This window comes from Lycium barbarum, chromosome 11, assembly GCF_019175385.1.
Source record: "Lycium barbarum isolate Lr01 chromosome 11, ASM1917538v2, whole genome shotgun sequence".
Lineage (NCBI taxonomy): Eukaryota > Viridiplantae > Streptophyta > Magnoliopsida > Solanales > Solanaceae > Lycium > Lycium barbarum.
Window position 1 is genome coordinate 121,401,298 of NC_083347.1, and position 9,494 is coordinate 121,410,791.

At 34.3% G+C, this 9,494-nt stretch overlaps 1 protein-coding gene across 1 annotated transcript; it reads right to left on the reverse strand.

Moving 5' to 3' along the window:
- Positions 1-3,259: 3,259 nt before the first annotated feature.
- Positions 3,260-4,642, reverse strand: LOC132620238 (receptor-like protein 43). The gene is made up of 2 exons (XM_060334919.1): positions 3,691-4,642; positions 3,260-3,300 (listed from the first exon to the last, which is right to left on the reverse strand). The coding sequence occupies exons 1-2, from the start codon at positions 4,640-4,642 to the stop codon at positions 3,260-3,262; spliced, it is 993 nt and encodes a 330-aa protein (XP_060190902.1).
- Between the last annotated feature and the right edge of the window lie 4,852 nt (positions 4,643-9,494).

A 9,494-nucleotide genomic window follows, 5' to 3' on the forward strand; every position in this document is an offset into this window, starting at 1 on the left:
TGTTACTTTAAGATCGAGTGTAGATCGGAGACCCGACGCCCCATTTCACTGCACCACCAACAGGTAAAATTTGATGCCATTTCGACTCATCGTTCTGTTAAAATTGTGTTAGTATGAAAAAATCATGTTTAATATCTTTCTGTTGCCATTTGTGATTCGAAATTTGTTTGCATTTCTTTTCGCGTAGTAGCTGTAGTTGACGAATGATAAGTAGACATTAAGGTTCGCGTTTTAGTTTTTACCATTTGTTAATATTTAGATATATTTTATGAAGGCTTTAATAAACCAGATTATGTCTAGCTCTGTTTTGTCGAGTTTCTGAATGTGAAGTTCTTCTCCCAGTTTTCATTCCAATTTGTATGAGTCTAGTCTAGTTAACCTTAGTTTGAAATGATAATTAATTCTGTCTTCCGTTTGAGTTATGGCAAAATGAAATAAATAATAGTTGAAACATGATTGCTATTTTGTTTTAGTTTGGTTAATTCAGAATCTGGTTTCTCATTATGTTTGAACCATGTTGTCGGAGTATTACGAGGAAATTCTGCTTATGGGATTTGTATTCTCGAATGCTGTAGAATCATATTTATTTGTTTAAATTTAAGGCCATCTTTTCAGGCTGTATATCGTCTAAAGTATGAGTGTTCGACAAATGTTTGGGAGTGTTCATATGCTTTGTGTCGTCTAATACTCTACTCCCTTTTATGTTTTCTGTATTTTTTTTTTCTCACTTTCCTCTATGTGCTCTTGGGCTCTGCTTGCTGGACTTTGTTTTATCATGGCCATTTTATTAGTAGATTAGTTCAGTCCCGTGCATAGTATTTAGGCTTTTGTTTAGTTTAGTGATCATGCCTTAGTATAAAGTAATGCTAGCCCTGGAGTATCTGTATGCTTATGTTGGATGACTATGTTGATGGTGTCTATTTTCAGTCGATACTTTCATGTGTTCATGCTGTCTAGTTAACATAGCTGGTGTCCATATAACTTGTGTCATGTTACTGCTATCTACCTCTATGTTGTACAATTATGTAGCTAAACAGAATCAGTATGGACATGAGTGTTAGTTTAAATCTAAAACTTGATTATCGTATAAGTTATTCAGGTTAACATTGTCTAGTTTAAAGTTGGAAAACCTGTAGAACTCTTTGATTTAAACTCGATCAGTGGTTCAGTTGAGTTAGAGGGGTGTCTCTATGAATTTACTTCAATTGTTCCTGAAGCAGTTTGCTAGACATACCCATGGTAATCTGGAATCCCACAATGTTGATTTGGTTAAGGCTAGTTCACGGGTTGCCCTTTAAAAGTTAAACTTATGCTGTGTAATGCCTCCGCTGTAAGCTTAGTCATCACTTATGTGCTACTGCCCATTATCCGGACATATGTTTGAACATGCTATAAGCTTAAATGGCCTAACCCGAGGAGTGTGCCTGGTTAATCGTGAGGTTTGGTCTTGTTTTAGTTGCTTTGCTATTTCGAACAATTGACAGATTAAACAGGTGTCTACTTGAATGCTGTCTAAAAATGGATGAAATCTAGCCCAAAGAATGATGTTTTGCATTAATGAGTATGCTACTAAAACCTGCCTGCAACTTTGTTTACAGGGGTTATTCTCTTAAAAAAATAAATTCTGCTGTATTTGTTTTAACTGAGGTTGTTTATGCTATGTGTAACGGAGCTTGTTTGATTAGGTGTTGCACAATCCTGAACCTGTTCATTTTTTTTTATTTGTGATTTAGTATGTGTTTGATTAAGTAAGTCAACCGTCCCTTCTTCTTCCATTGTAGTTTCCGATACATTTATGATTCTGTGGCTTGCCCTTAGTTTCTTTCGAATGTCGTTTATTTTGCAGTGTGAAGAAAAGAGATACATGATATGTTATTCCAGATCTTTGGTGTTGTGAGTAAGAGTGGACATTTCATGATTGCTACTTCATTAGAAATTCTTCTTCAATTATTGTCCACAGGGAATGATGTTCATCCATGTCTTGATTTATTCTACCCATTTTTCTAGTTCTGTCATCAGTATAGAGTTTAGTTTTAATCTTGTTTGAAATTAAATAATTAGCTTACTCTGCATATGTTAGATAGTTTATGGATTCATGCTGAAGATTCTTATCTTGCTTTAGTTACGTAGGACTTAGGTTGTTTGTGGCTTTTTTTTGTGTCTATTTTCTGCTTAAGTTGCAATGGAATTATAAAGCACGTGTGTACCTGACTTTTGGTTTTTTGCCCCGAAACGCTAATTAAGAAGCACGATTTAGTTCTCTGGTTTCTTTCCCTCTCTTTTGTTCTCCTGTGGTCATTATGTTTCTGCTAAGATTTGGATTAGTTTGTTAATAAACAATGTCTCCAAGTTTCTAACTCGTAGTGAGTATATTTTAGCCTTAAAATTTATAGTCGATGTGTTATCCAGAATCATTTGTAACAACTTTCACCTTTAGTCCTATCTCCATACCTACTAATGACTTGGTCCCTTTACTAATTCCTTCATTTTCTTTTCTTTGTTTTGCATGAACACCGGAGCCGAAGAGTTTCGCTTCGAGACTCAACGACACCGCTTACGAGAGTTGTGAAGAATTTATTTTGAGGATTAACGTCGAACTATCATATGCTCTTATGTTTTCTCGCCCTCTCTTTCAAATCATCCGGGCAGTAGCGCAAAAGAGAGTAACAAAAGTTGCTGCATCACTTTATCCTTTGCATCTTAATTTATTCTCTTACCTGGTTTATCTCTTTGATATTTTAGTTAGCATTCCCGAACATGGTGTTTAGTAAAGATAAACCAGTTATTTAATAGGTGTTCGTCTCTAGTTAATGATTTAAGATCCGTAATTAGCCATGTAGAGTCTTTGTTTTATGACATCTATTTTAGGAGCTATCTCAGCAATCTCTCACTTCTTATTAGTTTTCTTTAGGATAAAGAATGCTTATAATTCATGCCACTGTAGATAGTATCTTACTTTCCAGCCAAAAATCGTTAATATTTTCCTTCAAAGATTACAAGAATAATTGACGAATCCGTCCTTCTGTTTAAAATAAAAAATAAAAAATTGTGGCTCAGCTTGTTTTACACACTAGCCGTTTCTTCATACGAAAATGTATTTGAATTCTTTAATTCACCCAAATCTGAAACTTTTCCACTTTTCAACCCATCAATAGAAGTTTTTTTTTAGTATCAGTTACTTTAATTAATTTAAACAGTATAAATTAACACTTCTCTTCTTGTTTATTTTAGGCAATCATTTTCTCTCGATACTTTGATTTTAAGCATCTTTACACTCATACTCAGCCTTTTGAACTAATTCTACAAGTTTTATTTAAAATAGCACGTTTATATTTCTATTATAACCTTAGCAATACTTATAAAAAATATTTTCTTAAAATATTATAAAATATTACATCTACATTCTTAGCCTAATTAAATTTGAGTCCGGTCGGTTAACCATTATTAATGGAATTTAGAGGATGCCTAATACCTTCCCTCTAGATTAGTTGAACTCTTACCTAGAATCTTAAGTTTCGCAGACTTTTAAAACAGAGTTAACTTAGAAAATAACTTTAATAAATTTTAGGTGTCCTAATTCACCATAAATAATTAGGTGGCAACTCCTTAACATAACACAAACAAAAAACAGGAATCTCCAATACGTCATACTTCTAATTTTAACCTCCGGGTAAAAATGGGGTGTGACACCAATTTCACTATGTATTGGTCCATCAAACTCATTATATGATAAAGACAGTATTTGAAGTTTTGAACAATTTGGCAAGCTTGTAGGCACATGACCATGAAGTTTGTTAAAAGACAAATAAAGCCCCTTGAGTATTGGGAGACCATTGCATAAACCACTGGGAAGATTTCCTGATAAGCTATTACTTGTAAATCCAATGAATTCGATTCTAGAAATATTGAAAATTGTGAATGGTATAGAACCCGTAAGTTGATTATATTCTATGGACAACAAGTTCAGGTTGTGAAGATTGCTGATCCCTTCTGGAATGTTTCCTTGAAGTGAATTGTAAGATATTTCTAAAGTCTCCAACCTCGAGGCATTCGAGAGTGACAGAGGAATAGAGCCTATGAGCTTGTTACCCCTCAAGTTTAATTCTCTAAGGTTTATAAGACTTCCAATCACTTTTGGGATTTGACCATCTATGGAATTGAATTGCAGATATAAAGTCTCAAGTGTGGAAATATTAGAAAATGAAGAAGGAATGGTACCAGTAAAACTATTATTTCCAAGATTTAGAACTTGAAGTTGGTGTAAAAACTCAAACAAGGAAGGAATCTCCCCGCTGAAGCTGTTGAAACTTAAATCAAGAAACTTAAGCCGACGTAAGCGTGCCATTTCTTGAGGCAAATTGCCATAGAAATTGTTGCTTCCCAAGTCAAGAGAAACAAGAAATGAGAGGTTACCAAAATTATGGGGAATTGTTCTTATAAGAGACATGTTGGAAAGATTCAAGGACTTCACTCTCTGGTGGCGAGAGCCACAAGTGACACCAACCCAATGACAAACAGAAGTAGCGGAAGACCAGCTTTCATCTAAGTAGTGAAAGGGGTCCGAACTGATTTTGAATTTCAGGGAAAGAAGAGCTAATTGACCCGTGGTAATGTTGGTATGAGTCATGGCTGAACTAGCCATAACATAGTGAAGCAAAAAGAGTGTTGAGAGAAAAAAGGTTAATGCATTCTCCATAATTGCATAAAGTGGTAGGAATACGGATATGGTTAGTAATGATGTGGGTTTAAGACTTTAAATAGCAATGAGATCTCCTTTTTTATCCTCTTGATTTTTTCATTCACATATCTTTTAAGGAAACAGGAAAAGATTTCCTAATTGATTATGTCATCTCAAGACTAATAATACAACTAAATTGGAGCTCAAAGAAACCAAAAAGTGACTTTAATTTGTTCAAATGGCAGACCAAGAAAGAAATATAACTAGTTTTTGACTCGAAAAGGAGTCGTCCACTAACTTTAACAACCAAATATAAGATGCTCAATAACATAGCAACACTGAATTGAATTATGTCATAGGTATATATTATGTTGTAAGATGAACCCATAATTTCAATATCACAATGAATTTATAAGAACGACTTTCATTTTCCTCACAGGTGACAGAAAATAAAGCTGTGCGCTCCAAAAAATAAGTCACAACAAACAAATTTAAGGGACAGATATGAAATTCATAATTTGAGAGGATCTTCTTTAATTTGTTTTTTAAACTCCAGTGGACACAGGTGAAATTCATAATTTAAATTAACATTAAGACACTGACTATTACTCCCTCCCTTGTAGGGAAAACATCCCTAATTTCCCTCCCAACTCAAACTAATTATCCACCCATGCCCCCCCCCCCCCCCCCCCCCCAAACTATTTTCGCTTCTGCCCAACCCAGCCCAAACTAATTACGTGCCCCTCGCCCAAACCCCTTCCTCCATGATATCATCGCAGTATATTTATATATCATGATGGTATCATGGAGGACTAAGAGAAGGACTAAGTCCTCCATGATATCATCTCAGTATATTTAAACACCACAATGGTGAGAGAATTGGATTTTTGGTCCTTTACAAACTTTATTTAGTTTTACGACCTTTTTACAAGTGATCTTCATTTTTTACACATAAGAGATTTGAAAAAGCCATTTTCTTTTATTCCAATTATAAGAGGGCAAGAGATCCTATTTTCACCGATGGTACCATGGTTCTAAGGAGTGTCTCATTGAAGGACTGAAGCAGTCCTCCATGATACCATCACAGTATACGTATATAAGACGATGGTATCATAGAGATTTTTGTTTCATGAAAAGTGTGTCTTTTAAATAAATGAACTTGATCATCCATAATACCATCTCAATATATTTATATGCCATGATGGTATCATAGAGGACTAAGAGAAGGACCGAAGCAGTCTTCGATTATACAATCTCAGTATATTTATATACCATGTTGGTATCATAATTTGGGGCATCTCGGATAAATAGTTTTAATTTTTTCTGGGGGTATGGTCGGGTAATTATTTTGATTTGAGGGGGCACGCGCATTCCCCCCCCCCCCCCCTCCCCCCCACCAAAAAACATTTTTGTACACACTCTTTCCTTTTTAGTCAGTCAAAAGAAGAATGACACCTTTACATAGTTGTAACAATTCAACTTTAAATTTCCAATTTTACCCTCAATGAAATGATTTGTAGTCACACATTTCTCAATGCCTTATTTTAGACCACAAGTTCCAAAAGTCTTCTTTTCTTGTTAAACTCTATGCCCGGTCAAACGCCCTCATACAACATGAGACAGAGGGAGTATATCATAACGAATAGGGATTTAGTTTTTGTGCCGCGTAAGACCCATTAAAAGGAGAAGCGCTTTCTATGAGGAATTTTTTCATAGCCAGGATATAATCAAAATCTGTAATTAAATAAAGATGAATCATATTCATCTCACCACAACCCTTGACAGTAATTTTGACTGCTTGTTTTTATAAGTATTTATTCATAGAAAGTACACAACATTTATTTGTTTTGGTTGTTATCATTTGACTCTTAACTTATGTGGGTCCCGAGGACTTGACCAACTTGCAACCTGTAATTAGTACAAAATTATTCGGCTAATAAATCCTAAGACTTCTGCCTGCAAGTGATCAACAAGTCTTGCTTTCATTTTCTCAACAATTGAGTGATGAAAGTAGTGATATATCTACTAAAAAATTATATACACTAGCTATTACATTTTGGTTACCTTACAGGTAACTTGATGATGTAGTAAAAACATTTACATTATCAAGAAGGGCGAATTTTTTCCCCATCTAAGAGATTTTAAAGGAGTTAGCTACTTATTTTATTACTCTCTCCGAATAAAAAAAAAAAAGTCCACTTAATCATTTGTACGCTCCTTAAGAAACTACTCACTTCAAGATTTTTTTTTATGTAAATTGACTAGACTACCCCTAATTAAATAGGATTGAGATTTGATCACATAACACATAATAGGAGCAAATATGAAAAGACAAGGTTAATTGTTTCTTTATGTAATAAGTGAATACTTTTTTTGACAAAAAAAAAGAAGAAGTTAAATTGACACTTTTTTTTTAATCCTGAGGGAGTACTATATTATAATTTAAATATTTAGATGAGATCAATTAATATAGATATCATATCATCATACTATTCTAAAAGTGAGAAGACCTAAAAAGTTGAATTATCAAAATATCCATTGAAAGTTAAACGACATTTTTACCCCTTATCTAAACACTATTTCTATACTATTTTTATAGCAAATAGTAAATTTATACCTACCAATAAATGATAAATGAATCAATTAAATAATGAATAAATAAATTAACTGGTAAGTTCCATGTATCTGTCAAAGCAATTATTGTAGTCTGCTCATTTTCATCTAAACTTTGATATTTTTTTCAAATTTAAAAATCCTAAAAGCCACCTTTTTAATTACATTCTCTTAACTACACCAATAAAGTCTTCAAATCAAAATAAAAGAGGACGAACTGAAGTGCTTTTCAGCTAAAAGAAAAAGTCCAAACAGGCACGTCTTCATGTATTTATTTTTGTTTTAAAAAAAAAAACCTTCTCTTCCACTTCTTTATCCCACATTAACATTCTATTTATGTGCTTAAAAATACTCCATTAACTATGTCTATAAGTCCCCTTTCTCCCACATTAACATTCTATTTATGTGCTTATAAATCCTCCATCAGTTACGTCTATAACTCCCAAATTATTTAAGTTGTGATATTATGATACCCTTTTGTATTACCAATATATGCCTATATAAGCTCATTATTTGCAGGAAACCCAAAATAAGATTTGCTCAGAAAATTACAGTCTGTCAAGAATTAACAATCTTTTAGATTAGAGGATAGCATGCTACGACTGTCATACATACACTCATAATATGATTTTATAAACTCAAAAGAATTGGCCTACACATCAGGTTTGCATTTCAGTGTGGAAATTAATTTATTGGTTTGATGCTTTGGCCAAGGATGATTTAAACGATAGAGAATATCTTTGTTAATGCATTAGTACGTTTAAAATTCTCAGTTTATATAAACCGTATGTAGCAATGTGATCACTGATGTGTCGTGAAATTACGGCACATTCGACGCCAACTACTTAGTCTTTTGTAAATCCCCACGTACTTTTGATGTCGTTTCTCGTGTTTTTGTGTCAATTTGTAGAATAACATGTGTCGGAAGCAACTTGAGGCAAAATGAAGCAAAATCCAGCTGAACTGAACCAGGGCATCACCTGAGAATCGTAGGTACTACATGCGAGTCGCAGGTGGTGCAGCATCTGTTGACAGAGATGGCCAAAAAATACAGGACATTGGTGCACCACATGCGACACCACATGCGAGTCGCAAGTGGTACATGCGAATCGCATCTTATATCGCAGATGCTACTCCACAGATGATTGAAGATGCGACACCTGCGATGATTTGGTGCTACCTGCGACTCGCAGGTTGCACATGCGACACCAAGTGCGATTCGCACCAGATGCGCAGGGGCATTTTTGTCTGGAAATTGTTCCCGTTTTGGACATTCTATAAATAGATTTTCTAGGGTTTTGGACTCAATATTCTACAGTTTTTTAGCCTAGATTTTTGTGGAGCTCATTTATTATTGGTTGGTGAAGCCTTTAAGAGATTCCTTTTGGCTTTTGTCATCTTCTCCATCCAATACTTTTGTAAGCTTTATGAATACACTTTACTTTATTGCTTTACCTTTAATGAATATTAGTAGCTAATCTTTTAGCTAAGGTTGTGGGACTAAATGTGTTAGTTATGTGATTGAGTTTCATATTCATACTACATTTACATGCTAATGGTGTTTTCTATTAACTCTTCAAGCATTAATGTCTTGTGATGGTGTACAACATTACTTGTGCCTTAATACTATTACTTTGCTTGGAAAAGAAAGTAGAGGTTAGGAAAAGAGTTAATAGCAACAATTTGGGTCATTAAATCCATCTAATAGCTTGAGCTAGGAATAGGAAAGCTAGTTGAGGCTACATGGGTGTTCTCTTATAAAACATTCTAAGGCTTGAAAAAGCCTAGGATGAAATTTGCTAATTTGGTTGGAAAACTTTTGGCAAAATTCGCGTGACCCTTGGTTTAATGCACTTAGGCATATAAATAAGTTGAATTGATACCCAATCGCATTACTTTCCATTGGAACCACAACCTTAGTCCCATTCACCAATAGTTTACATCTTATAACCATTCCTAGTCTTTAATGAAAAAACAACAATCAAACCACTATTATATTCCCCTTTCCCTTGAAATATAGACTAATAGTCGGGTTTTACACTTATTAAGTATATTTCTTCATTGTATTCTCTATGGGATTCGACCCCAACCTCGTTGGGTTCTATATTTGACAACGACCGCTTACTCCTGATATTAAAGGTGTAATTTGGGCGTATCAAATTTTGGCGCCGTTGCCGGGGAATACGGTCTAAAATTTACTAAC

Excerpts from the sequence above, each read along its gene's own strand:
- LOC132620238 (XM_060334919.1), bottom strand. The coding sequence starts at position 4,642 with ATGGCTAGTTCAGCCATGACTCATACCAACATTACCACGGGTCAATTA. Across the intron at positions 3,301-3,690 it reads ACCAATACATAGTGAAATTG|AATTAGTTCAAAAGGCTGAG; the intron begins GTGTCACACCCC and ends TAAAACTTGTAG.